The 14,395-nt window shown below is 41.8% G+C and overlaps 1 protein-coding gene across 2 annotated transcripts in view; it reads left to right on the forward strand.

Annotated features, from left to right (window-relative positions):
- The window catches only part of BICRAL (BICRA like chromatin remodeling complex associated protein), a 102,355-nt gene that overhangs the window by 77,334 nt on the left and 10,626 nt on the right, over positions 1-14,395 (forward strand). For both annotated transcript variants that reach the window (XM_077485706.1, XM_077485707.1), the window contains exons 9-12: positions 1,378-1,439; positions 2,815-2,960; positions 8,516-8,610; positions 9,589-9,691. In XM_077485706.1, the coding sequence (XP_077341832.1) occupies positions 1,378-1,439; positions 2,815-2,960; positions 8,516-8,610; positions 9,589-9,691 (406 nt within the window). The remainder of the gene's footprint in view (positions 1-1,377; positions 1,440-2,814; positions 2,961-8,515; positions 8,611-9,588; positions 9,692-14,395) is intronic.

A 14,395-nucleotide genomic window follows, 5' to 3' on the forward strand; every position in this document is an offset into this window, starting at 1 on the left:
GTCCGTCAGACAATCCGACGGACAGTCCTACTTTCGAATGAACGGACTTGACCACACACGATGAACAGACAGTCCGTTGAAAGCTTGCGCGATGACGTGTACAGCACGTACGACGGGACTAGAAATAGGACGTCCAATACACAGCAATGCAACCTTTCGCCATGTAAATCCTTTCTGAGCATGCGCCATACTTAGTCCGTCCAACTAGCCTACTCACGAGCGGACTGTCCGCTGAAACCAAAGTTGGACGGACAATATTATGGAAATTCCGAAATACTTAGTCCGCCAGACTGCACGCTGAAAAAGTCAGCTGAAGCCCATACACGAGCGGACTGTCCACTGAAATGTGTTTCGGCGGACTAAGTTGGACAGACAGTCCGCCCGTGTGTACGCGGCTTTAGTAATCAGTCAATCCAGACGAATTTCTATGGGAAACCTTTCTTGTAAAAATAGGATTTTGGCCCTTTTCCTGAACTTTCCTGTTAGTCTTTCAATGTAATGTGTGGCCTGATAGACCAAAAGGGAGGCTCAGGATCTTGAAGAAGAAGCCGTAATATGTTCATGAAAATGTTTTAAATTTTTCCCAAATTTTTCCGGATCTCCATTTCACTCAACCCTTACCTATGCCTATTGGGCATATTAGATGACCTCCAGTTATCAGACTTTACTAGAGAAGTAGTGGCTAGAGCCCTTTTTCAAGCCCAGGGAGTTATTTTACAGCATCACCGGATCCCTCTTTCCATAAAGAATAGTTACAGCGTTTGGGGAAATCTCTCAGTTTGGAGAAGTACATAAACGAACATAGGGGATGCCCCCATAAATATGATAACCTTTGGGGCTCATGGTTGAATTAGTCTTGTATAGGGACCTGATAGGTTAATGTATACCCCTTTGGTTATTGGTTTTAGCTGAGTGGCTGGATCACTAAGGAAGTTACATAATAATGCATAATGCCTTTCATTCACTGTTCTTCTGATCCTGTATATGGAACGGTTGGCTTTTGCTATGAGTGTTGATCTGTTCTGGAGTTGCTGTATTATTCTTCCTTATTTTCAATAAAACTTTTTTTGATTAAAGAAAAAGGAGTATAAAGGAAAGGGAAAAAAAACACAATATGCTGTGAATGTGATTAACAAAAACCATAAGATTATGTGTGTTCATAGCTAAACCAGAGACCATCCCCATCTATACAGTTGTGCTATGTTCCTGAGGCTAATCCTGATATTAAAACAATAGATCGAGAACAATTAGAGATTGGTGCTTTTCTGCACTGCAAGTTGGTGATTTAATTTGTGATAAAAAAAGTGTAAAATGTATATATATAAAATAAAAAAAATATAAATAATAATAAATTCATATATTTTTCTCTGTTATTAGGTTGAAGGGCATAACAGAGGATTGAAGAGGATGTCCACCAAACAACTCACAAAAGAAACTTTGTAGGTTTACACATAATGGGGGGGGGGGGGGGGGTTGAGGCATTTATGAATTTGAGAGCAGTGGGATAGATTTGAAATTTGAGTCAGATTTCTAATAGTTAGGCATATTTTTTCATAAATTCCCCGTCGGCTGCTTTAACCACTTTCAGACCGGACCAATTTGCTGGTCAAAGACCAGACTACTTTTTGCGATTCAGCACTGCGTCGCTTTAACTGACAATTGCGCGGTCGTGCGACGTGGCTCCAAAAAAAATTGACGTCCTTTTTTTCCCACAAATAGAGCTTTCTTTTGGTGGTATTTGATCACCCCTGCGGTTTTTATTTTTTGCGCTATAAACAAAAATAGAGCGACAATTTTGAAAAAAACGCATTATTTTTTACTTTTTGTTATAATAAAATATCCCCCAAAAATATATAAAAAAACATTTTTTTCCCTCAGTTTAGGCCGATACGTATTCTTCTACATATTTTTGGTAAAAAAAAATCGCAATAAGCGATTATTGATCGGTTTGCGCAAAAGTTATAGCGTTTACAAAATAGGGATAGTTTTATAGCATTTTTATTAATAATTTTTTATTATTTTTTTTTACTAGTAATGGCGGCGATCAGCGATTTTTATTGTGACTGCGACATTGTGGGGGACCCATCGGACATTTTTGACACATTTTTGGGACCATTGTCATTTATACAGTAATCACTGCTATATAAATGCTGTGATTCCTGTGTAAATGACACTGGCAGTGAAGGGGTTAACCAGTGGGTGGCAGTGTATGGGTTAAGTGTTCCTAGGGGAGTGTTACTAATTGTGGGGGGGTTGGGCTTTCATTTAGTGAACACTGATCTCTGCTCCAATCACATGGAGCAGAGATCAGCGTCACTAGTTGCTAGGCAGAATGGAGAAATGTTGTTTACAACGGCACTTCTCCATTCGGCCGCTCTGTGAGACGATCGCGGGGATGCCCGCGACCGGACTCACGGGGGTCCCGACCAGCGGCGCGCTCCCGATGGCAGGGCGGCAAACTTAAAGGGACGTACATGTACGCCCATTTGCCTGCCCGTGCCATTCTGTCGACGTACATCGTCGTGCGCTGGTCGGCAAGTGGTTAAATTGGCACTGCACCCGAATAAAACCTACCCCGATATAGCACATCTGTTTTGAATGAAAATCTGTCTTTAGTGGTAAACCTGATGCAGATCTAAGGAAATCTGTCGCAGTTGGCTGCACAGGATGGCAGGTGCATCGGTTGTAAATACACATAAAAACAAGTAGTCTGATTTGCTGTACATTTGTTGCTAATTTGCGTAATACATTTCAATTTGTATGTTCTGTGGGCTTCAAACTGTTAAACCTAACAAGTGTTCGTTATTCCTCTAGAATTCATCAGCAGCTACATAGAGACCAAGAAAATGCTCTGGATCCCAATAAGAGCCCATTCCAGTCGCTGGGTGATGCTGTCCAGAGGCTTCTCCCATACCACGTGTTTCAGGGATCACTGCCCACCAATGATGATATGCAGAAAGGTGAAACAGCATAATATAGGAAGGCTTTCTGATAGATGCTGGAAAATTGTTGGTGGGATTTTACTCCAATGCCCTATCCTATAGCATTAATGAAGGTGGCACAGACGTTAGACCCTTGATTCCAATTCATCCATCAAGTGTTTAGCTTGGTTGGGTTCTAGGCTTGGTGCAGGCCAGTCAAACTCTCCCATATCAGCAAATGGCTCTAGCAGGGCGCCGTCTGATGATCTGATTTCTGAGCGAGACATTCTACAATAGTCCTATCAGCCAAATATTTTGTTGATTTACTAAAACTGGAGAATGCAAAATCAGGTGCAGCTCTGCATAGAAACCAACCAGCTTCCAGGTTTTTTTTTTTTTTTTTGTCAAAGCTTAATTAAACAAGCTGAAGTAAGAATTCACAGCTGCACCAGATTTTGCACTGTCCAGTTTTAGTAAATCAACCCAGATGTGGTTTTCAATACAAACTATTCTACAGTCAGTGTTTGTTGCTGCAGATTGTACTTTTGTGTGCCAAATTAAGATCATGATAATGAGAGTTGACTGGATAATTTTGGCCCTGTGGTACAGTTTTAGACTGGATTCACACTAATGTGATGTCTGTGCCATGCAAATTCAGCCTTCCAGTTTGTATGGTTGAAATTGCATCGCATTCGCACCAAAATGGTGCAGGACCCCTTTTTTTGGTCGGCACTGGAATCGGATTGCATGCGTGTTTAGCGTACTGATTTGGGGGTGTCATTAACTTTAAATTGAGAGAGAACTGCCTGCGAGACAGATGTGATGTGGGAACCCACACAGGAATCGCGGTGGTTCCCTCTTGACACCAGTGTGAACCAAGCCTTATAGCCATTGATTGAATGCACAAAGCAACAGAGCCCATGGAGTGTCGGCTCAATAGCTGGGCTCGGGAGCACGCTCCAAATCCATCCAAACAAGTAAGAAATGCTGGGGTCCAACTATGATCCTGATCTACCTTTATTAATTAAAGAACAATTCCAGGAATGGAAATTTCATACATAGTTACAGTGGACCAGCTCGGACCAATGTAACTATGCAAATACCATACCTGGCTAATGCACCTGGAAATCACAAGTATGCACCTGTCAGATGCTGCTGTATTTTAATCAGAAAAGTCAGAGCAGGATTAGATTTGGATGGCATTTCCTATTTGTTTGGGTGCCCTTGGTTGCATCGGTTAAACTCCAATCAGTAACACTGTATGCATAGTGTTTGTTTACTGTGATAAAAAGTCCTTCTTGTCCTGCTGTAATTCTAGGTATCAGGCAACAGACATCTAATGTCTGTAGCTGATTTACGGCGACTGTAACCATATTGAAAGAACACAGACCATGGGTAGGCAAGAAAAAAAAACAATACTTGCCTGTATGGCAGGTGGCAAGTCAGATCTTTCCTTTCTTTAGGCTGGGTTCACAACTAATACAGATGTGGCTCACAGTAGGAGTCAAGTGTGTCCCTGTTCTCCGTTTTAAGGATGATACAGGCCTGAATTTTTGCGTGATTTTGGACTTGAAACTGAGCCAAAGACACACAGGACCCCTGTGCAATCTGCTCCGTGGCCACCCTGGAGATATGTGAGCCGGCTTCATTGAGAACCGGTCACAGTCTCCTGTCATGCGAATAGTAAAAGGGAGTGGAACCCATATCCAATTCGCACTAGTGTGAACTCAGCCTTAAAGAGGTTGTAAACCCCAATAAAAAACAAAACAAAAAACTTATAAGACAAAGGCATAATGAGCTAGTATGCATTGCATACTAGCTCATTATTAAATACTTACCTTAGAACTAAGCCCTCCAGCGGTGCCAGCACACCGCTGATATGGCTGACATCTTCCCTGTTGTTTCTTCTGGGTTCTCGGTCTCTGGCGCTGTGAGTGGCCGGAGCCGTGATGATTCTATGGGTAAGCCTTATTATAGGCTTACCTATGGATACAAACAAACCAGGGGAGATAACTTCCTCTTTAAGAGATATTAGCATTGCTTCTCTCTGACACTTATGAGTGTGTGAGATAGTTTGTCCCCTGCTGCACTCTGTAGTATCTCCCTCTGATCAATACATCGCTACTGTATTTTAAGGCTACGTTTTCGGACACAAGTAAATGTCAGATATCATCGGCACCAATATCTCTTTAAGAAAAGTATGATTTGACTTGCCATCTGCCACACAGGAAAGAATTGATCGTCTTCTTGTTTTACAGCCTGTCCTTGGCCTATGGTTTTCAATGTGGTGAGACGGTTATCTTGACACATTTCATGACTCCATGGTAAATGAATTATGGTGACTGCTTTGGCCATGCAGCTATAAATCCTGAGGGAAGTTCTTGTCATTTGAACTGAGGAAGCCATTTTTATGAGTGGTAAAAGTTTTCAACATTAGAAAACAAGTTCAGTTCAATGTGACTAGATGCTACTAGCTATACCATGACGTTTGCATATATTTTATTTGTCAGGACTAAAATAAATAAACATAAAAAATAAATATAGGTATACACATTTACTTAAAAATGAAAATATTCCAATGAATATTTAGCGTGTTTTCACTAAGTAGGCAGAGCTTTTCTCTCTTTATTATGTTTGCCAGACTACTCTTACCTGTTTTGCTAAACAAAGTTTTTTTTTTACAGAGCCCAGTAGCCCAAACTGGCCATACATGGTTTATTTGTTTTCATTCAGCCAGCTGTCAGAATAGAAAAACTGAACCGATTCCACCATCTGCACATTCAGCCTCTGTTCACGCTATTGCAAACACAGACATCGCATGTGATTCGTACCTGCACTACTGTGCCAATCACATGCGATGTCTGTGCAATGCGAGTTCAGCGATACAGTTATATGGCTGAACTCGCATTGGAGTCGCATAAAAACGGTGCAGGGGCTTTTTTTTCCCGCACTGGAATCTGATTCCTGTCCGAATCCACAGTTCACACTGTGATCTGTGAACCGATCTGGGGGTGTCATTAACATTGTATTGACACCCACAGCGGTTTGAGGGCAGTGTGAACTGCCTGAGGAAGAGATGTGATGTGGGAACCGGCGCTGGAATCGCGTTGGTTTCCGCATTGCTGTAGTGTGGATGTGGAAATCTTCTCAGCTATATCATTCTATTTTGACAGCGTAGGAGTCAGCTGGACTCCTCCACTGTCCAAATACACTGATTAGCGCTGCAGCGCTGATTGAACTAAAGTTGTGCAACAAGCTGAATCATGAGAAGTTGATTGATAGATCGACTTCTTATGAACAGGAACAGCCATAGATAAATCGAAATTTGACTGGTTTCTGCTGAACTGGCTGAATTACTCTATTTATGGCCAACTTTACACACACAACTGAATGGGTGAGATCAGTCACCCCCTTCCCCTCCCTTCTACTGGTACAGATTGCTTCCAATCAAGAGTCAAATAGAGTCTGAAGGTCAATAGGCTGCAGCGCTGATCAAACTAAAGTTTTCCAACAAGCTGAATCATGTGAGGTTGGTCAATATATCTAAATCCCATGAACAGGATTTGCCATAGATGGATAAAAATTTGTCTGGTTCCCACTGAACCGGCCAAATTTCGATGTATGATGAACTTTACACACACAAGTGAATGAGTGAGATCAATTACCTCTTCCCCTCCCTACTACTGACCAAGAGTCAGAGAGCCTGAAAGCAAGCAACTTACACTGCACTCTCTTTTTAGAAAACCCATAAGAGAAATGTATCAAAACTGGAGCATGGAGAATCTGTGGTAGCTGTGCATGCAAATAGCATCTATCTTCCCCTTGTTCGTGTAAGCTTTCAGAATGAAAGATAGAAGGGGATTGGTTGCCATGCACAGCTGCCCCAGTTTTAATATACAGTGGATCTTTGGATTACGAGCATATCCGTTCCAGGAGAATGCTTGTAATCCAAACGAAGATAATTTGTTCCGCATTGACTTCTATTACATGTAATACCACATGTGGCCAGAGGTGGGGGGGGGGTGCCAGAGAGCCTCGGAAATACTCGGGGACAGCTTGGCTGAACTCGGAAAGCCTCGGAAAAGTTCCAAGTGTCCCCAGCGCCCACGCACCTCTGGCCAAATGTGGTACTGCACATTAGCTTGAATTCTGTTCGTTTTGCGAGACAACACTCGCAAACGGAGTCAGAATTTAAAAAAGTTGCTTGTCTTTTCCGCTCAAAAGTGTATTGTGTACTGTGGTATTTAATACTTTGTATTGTGTACCTTGTATTTAATACTTTTAAAACAGCACAAATAGAAAAAAATTATAAAAAAAAACTGATTTAAAATAACATAAACTTAAAAAATTAAAAAAAAAGATCCAAAGTTATCATAGTAACTGGTCAGGGGTCAGGTTCGGAGACCAGTAGCTATAACAGTATAGAAGCTTCCCCTGAAATCAGGATAATTACACAAGCAGGTCACCCTAGCGGATGATGTGGACTCACCTGAGGTGCGGAGTCTAAGCCCTAACCCAGGGAACTCCAAACTACGGCCCTCCAGCTGTTGCAGAACTACACATCCCATGAGGCATTGTAAAGCTCTGATATTCACAGACATGACTATGAATGATGGGAATTGTAGTTTCTGAACAACTGGAGGGCCATAGTTTGGAGACCCCTGCCCTAACTGGTATTCACTAGAGCTCCAGATGGTGAATATGGCTTTTGCTGCATATCAGTGGCCAGTAACAAATAATTGCAGGTTGGAATCGAGCAGAAGCGTAGTCGAGGAACAGGTAAAGGATGGTAAGGAAGTAGTAGTGGAGATAAGGACAGCCACAGGTATGAAAAGGTACAAGATATTGGCTGGCAAGAGCAGAATGATCTGCTAAACAGAAGTGTAAAAGCATGGCTTAAATAGGAAGTTCATGGGAGGAGCAAAGGAATCAAGGTTCAAGAGAAAAAACACACATGACAGGGTTGTCTACAGAATAGGGCAGGGAACTGTTGGGCATCCCTGGTGGCACAGCAAGAAGAGCTACTGCTGGTACAGCAGAGATCATGGGTTCAGATCCTGGTCCTGAGAGTAACTTTCTAAAATAGAGAGTTATCGATGCCTGATGAAGATCTTTACGTTGTTTCCTTCCTCCTGACAAATGAGAGAACAGCTAATATGAAATCAGAGACAGGACACCTTGCAAAACTGTATGCATCCTCTCCCATGTTGCTGCATCGGACTGATTCATAGTCCAGCTGGCAGAAAGGAGAAAACCCGGAAATAACATAAGATCTAATTTTTGTTCCTGGTTCAGGCCTGCTTAGTTATGGAATGTTGAGTAGGAGGCAGGGTGACAGGGTTGGATACTGATTTTATTTTCCAGAACTCTTCTTCATCTGATCGAGTGTTAAAGGTATGTGTATGCTGTAAATAGCAAATTCTTTCACAGAAAATTTTGTTTTGCTGAAACTGCACTGGGCTTCTGTGTCCTGGCCAGTTTATATATAAAAAACGGTTAGCTCCTATTAAAGGTGTTTGTTCCCTAATATTTCATTACAGGAATATGTATTTCATCATTAATTGCCTAAAAAGCATTTTATTGTTTCTTTCCAGTGGACAATGAATTTGAAGCTATGGCCACGCATCTCCTAAAAAAGACCCAGGCAATGCTAAACAAATACCGTTTGCTGCTTATGGAAGATGCAAAGGTATGCAAAATTATTACAACTATATCTGCTACCAGATCACTTCGCACAATACAAGCAGAATACCTGGATATGAGACCTTTGATGGAACAGCCATTCTCTAACTTGGACTTTCATACCAGGTCTTTATTAGTTTTACTTGAAACAGTGCCACTTCATTGCAAGTGATGTCACCACCCCAATACTAACACTCGGCCTTGGAGTCAGAGTGGAAGCTTGCATCTAAAATCTCTCAAACAGGCATTTGCCAATGTGGGGCTATCAGCTGCTGAAAATAAGTGTTGGGTTCCTTTTATTTAAATCACCCTGTATTAAACAGAAGAACCCTTCTGGGCTCCGCAGATAGTCGATTAAAATAACCTCTGCCTCACTGATTGAAAGAGTATGTAAACTCAACATTTTATATTCCTGATATGTGGCTGCTGTACCATGTACTTGTATGAGAAAGTCTCCTATTCTCTTTGTATTGCTTACTTTGTGTCAAATCCTTGGTGTTCCTGCCAGTCCCTCTGCTTTTCTATTAACAACTGACCACATTAAACAGGAGACCACAATGTGGTCAGTTTTATAGCTGTACCGAAAGCTGTGCTCTCCTTCAATGATCAAACTTGTCCTGACACCCCCCCCGCACAGCCATTCACTGGGAAAATCATTTTGCTGTTGATTCTCCTGCCCCAGCTATGCAGCTGAGAACAGAGGTTATGTGAAAAAGTTATATATAATAGTTTTTTTTCCTATCTATACACTAATTAATGGGTTGTTTTACAAGGTGATCATTTACAATCACTTTAATTATTACATTGGGATGCAGACAGTAATTGTCATAGCAGAAACATTACTTGACCTAATAAGTGACTGCCCAAGTGCTCATTGCTTTGGGACAGATCAACTCATTGGGTTGACATTAGAATAAGCATGCTGCCTTACTTTAGCTTCACTAACTATATTGTAATGTGAAGATCATTTTTGTTTCTACTTTAGCGCATCACTCCTTCTGCAGAAATGGTGATGCTGGACAGAATGTTTAACCAGGAAGAGAGAGCCGCTCTTACACGTGAGAAACGAACGTCACTGGTTGATCCTGGTGAGTGTTAAAAATCGGTAACACTATTTTCATGTTATTCACTAACAGCACACTTGGGTTGATTTACTAAAAGTGTAGAGTGCAAAATCTGGTGCAGCTGTGCATGGTAGCCAATCAGCTTCTAACTTCAGCTTGTTCATTTAAGCTTTGACAATAAAACCTGGAAGTTGATTGGCTACTATGCACAGCTGCACCAAATTTTACACTCTCCACTCTTAATAAATCAACCCCACGGTGACCTCCACTGCTGAAAGACCTCAGCACCGAGATCTTGGTGCTGTTAGATGTTGGTGCAAGTTTGATAGCTTCTGGTTCCAAAAATGTAGGCTCGGGGTAAAGTAAGTATGCCACTGCATGAAAGAAATAATTTAATAATTAATAAAATTAATTACTACCAAGTGAAAATTAGGAATATATTCTATCACTATGGTTAAATATAACATGAATTACATAGTATTAAATACATGGGTATAAATTATTGCATTACATTATCATTATTATTAAATGATTAGTCATTGTATGTATCAAATTTGATGATTATTATTATATTAAATTAATTACAAACCGCAGTAAATGAAATACTTATATATTATTGGATATTATTCATATTCTTCTTATTAACTGTTAATACTAACATATTGCTATCATTATATAAAGTACATCATGTATTAAAATGGGTATATATTATATTTTATTCTTATTTTTCTTATTGTATATACAAAATAATGGGTAATTATTAGGGTTTAGAGGGTTAAGACATATGCAAATCAGGAGTTTTGACTTCACTGGCAATATATTTGTCCAGGGCAGCAAACCAGAAAGTAATGAAATCCGAAACTTCCAAACACTCTTCCTCTTAATATTTCTCTCATATATCATATGGCGGGAAATTCAAAGTAACGTATGGGTGCCCAGCCGTGCCATTCTGCCAACGTATATGTACAGGACCCAGTGGGGAACCGGTTAAGGAGCCCTCTCATTTCTTATTTTGCATCACAGAACAATTAGTCACTATGCCTTGGGGATGAAGGAAATGAAAGGGATTGATTAGTTTAAAAGAGAAGTACTTACCTTTTTTGGATGCAGCATCTGTCCGATGCTAGATCTGTCTCCCACTGCTTCTAAGCCCACATACACACGGTCGGAGATTTCCACAACCAAATCCGTCAGATTTTGCCCATCGGATTTTGTCCATCAGATCTTGTCCGAAACTGTTGCATACACACGGTCGGGCCAAGTTGGCGAAAAATCCGATCTTTCAGAACATGATGACATCATTTCGTTACGATGGGACTACGTTCACGCTAGTAGCCAATAGCTTTGATGTAGGAATTTGATCTGAGCATGCGTGGCACTTGGTCCGATGAAAATGCTCTACACATGATCGGATTAGGTCCGTCCGGCCCAGTTGGTCGGGAAATATTTCCAACATGTTGGAAAATTGGGTCGGACGTAGATTCGGATGGAATCAGTCCAATGCATACCACACACAGACGGGTTATCTGACGACACGGTCCGATAAGACTCATTCCGACAGATTCTCCGACCGTGTGTACAAGGGCTAAGACTGAGAACTGAGCAATCAAACACCTTCAGTGAGAGAGGACGGTCAGTAACCAGGTCTCTGCTTTGTCCCTCCAGCACTCACAGAAATGATGGGCTGTGGAGGGGAGGGAGCAGCTGGCTCAGTCTCTCAGGGGCTCGCTGTGAGCCTGAGCCAGCTGCCGGCCCAGGCATCTGGATAGATCATGTCTGTAAATTCAGGATCAATTCAGAGCATGGACCAGCTCAGTGATGTGAGCCGACAGCAGATTTTGCAGAAGAAACTGCACTCCTGTGATCCATAGGAGAAGTAGGCCCTACTTCTCCTTTAATGCCTAACTCCAGGTTTACTGTTACTTTAAATAGTTTGTTCAGATAAAGCTGGTCCATATGAACTATTTCCTTTACTGAACAGAGCTCAGCCTGTACTTTTTATACAGGCACACCTGTTAGTAAAGGACATTACAAATTAATTAAAGGCATAGTAAACCCAGAGCTAGGCTTTAACAACAGACAGCTGGGCAGGGCTGACAAAAATTCTTGCATTTTCTATCCCCCAAAATAAAGGAAGGCGGTGTCATTACACAAGAGGAAATAAGAAGCTGAATACATTTCTGGCAGATCAACATGTATTTTCTGTACTTGCGGGGTCTTTAACTAGTTGCCGACCGCCAGCCGTCAAATGACAGCCAGGTGGAGCGGCTCTTCTGGCGGGAGGGCATCATATGACGTCCTCCCATTTAAACAGGGAAGGCGCGCAATCATGTGCGTGCATCCCTGTTCCTTCGGTGGCGGCGTGTCACGGAGACACCGCTCGCCACCGAGGGGGTGAACAGCCATTGGGTATGGCTGTTTACCACGTGATCAGCCGTGATGAAGTCACGGCCGATCAGAGATAGTTCCACCCCCACTGTGCATGGCACATGCGCAGGATCGCGAGCGCACTGCGCGTGCACATCGGTGGCGGCGTGTTCCCGGGAACACTGCTCGTCACCGACGGTGATAAACAGCCATTGGCCGGCTGTTTACCCACGTGATCGGCTGTGATCCTTTCACAGCCGATCACTAAATGTAAACAAACCGCGGTAACGAGATGTTACCGGGTTCTTCTCCTCACACACCGACCGTGTGTGAGAAGGAGATTGCGGTAGCATCTCGTTACCGCCTACAGTGTACACCAATCACACTGATTGCCCCCCCCCCCAATAAAGAGGACCTGTCACCACCCATCATAGTACCTGTCATGCACAGTCCATCAGAGTACCCGAGTACCTGTCACAGTCCATCAGAGTACCTGTCACAGTCCATCAGAGTACCTGTCACACTCCATATGAGTACCTGTCACACTCCATATGAGTACCCGAGTACCTGTCACAGTCCATCAGAGTACCGGGTATCTGTCACAGTCCATCAGAATACTGAGTACCTGTCACAGTCCATCAGAGTACCCGAGTACCTGTCACAGTCCATCAGAGTACCCGAGTACCTGTCACAGTCCATCAGAGTACCCGAGAACCTGTCCCAGTCCATCTGAGTACCCGAGTACCTGTCCCAGTCCATCTGAGTACCTGTCACAATACATATGAGTACCTGCGTACCTGTCACAGTTCATCTGAGTACCTGTCACAGTCCATATGAGTACCTGAGTACCTATCACCGCCCTTCAGAGTACCCAAATACCAGTCACCAGTCCATCAGAGTACCCGAGTACCTGTCACCAGCCCATCAGAGTACCCAAGCACCTGTCACCAGCCCATCAGAGTACCCGAGTACCTATTTGCAGCTCATGCCTCATATAATTGACGTTGGGGTGTTTTCTTTCCAAAATTGGGTCATTTTGTGGGTAATTCCATTGTCCTGGTGCTCCTGGACCTTCAAAAGTGTGATGGGTAGGAATGAAATGAGAGTGTTATTTATGCTCCTAGCTCGCCTGAAGGTACTACTTCAATGTCCGGCCTCCCTATGTGACCAGGCTGTGTAAAAGTACCACACATGTGGTATCGCCATACTCAGGAAGAGTAGCAGAATGTATTTTGGGGTGTAATTTTTGCTATATACATGCTATGTGTTAGAAATATCTTATAAATGGACAACTTTGTGTAAAAAAAAAAAATGTGGTTTTAATTTTTTTTCCACATTTTCCAAAAAACTTCTGGAAAAAAAATGAACCATTCAAAAGACTCATTCTGCCTCACAGATTATACGTTGGGGTGTTTTCTTTCCAAAATGGGGTAATTTTGTGGGCAATTCCATTGTCCTGGTGCTCCAGGGCCTTCAAAAGGGTAATAGGTGGTTGTGACATGAGATGTGTCACTTTTGCTCGCAGAACACCTGAAGGTGCTACTTCAATTTTGGTCCTCTGTATGTGGCCATGCTGTGTAAAAGTCTCACACATGTGGTATCGCCATACTTGGGAAGAGTAGCAGAATGTATTTTGGTGTGTAATTTGATGTATGCATATGCTGTGTGTGAGAAATAACCTGATAATATGACAATTTTGTAAAAAAAAATAAACAAAAACTTAATTTTGCAAAGAATTGTGGGAAAAAATGACAACTTAAAAAAACTCACCATGCTACTTACTTAATACCTTGGAATGTCTACTTTCTAAAAAGGGGTCATTTGGGGGGTATTTGTACTTTCCTGACTTGTTAGTGTCTCAAGAAATTAGATACACCTGATGTACTGAAGGCCTGATCAGATGTGATCAATTTTCAGTGATTTACACCATAGTCTGTAGACTCTATAACTTTCACAAAGACCAAACAATATACACTCATCTGGGTTATTTTTACCAAAGATATGTAGCAGTATACATTTTGGCCAAAATTTATGAAGAAAAATTGCTAATTAGCAAAATTTTATGACAGAAACAAAGAAAAATAAAAAATTTTTCACCAATTTTTTTATTTTTTTATTTATAGCACAAAAAATAAAAAACCCACTAGTGATTAAATACCACTAAAAGAAAGCTTTATTTGTGTGAAAAAAAGGACGCAAGTTTCATATGGGTACAGTGTTGCATGACTGAGTAATTGTCATTCAAACTGTGAGAGCGCTGAAAGCTTAAAATTGGTCTGGACAGGAAGGGGTGTAAGTGCACTGTATTGAGGGGGTTAAGGGGATAAAGCATAGATACATGTGCACGTATTACAGAGATAT

This window comes from Lithobates pipiens, unplaced genomic scaffold, assembly GCF_037356315.1.
Source record: "Lithobates pipiens isolate NorthernLeopardFrog02 unplaced genomic scaffold, aLitPip1_a1.2 Scaffold_18, whole genome shotgun sequence".
Taxonomy (NCBI): domain Eukaryota; kingdom Metazoa; phylum Chordata; class Amphibia; order Anura; family Ranidae; genus Lithobates; species Lithobates pipiens.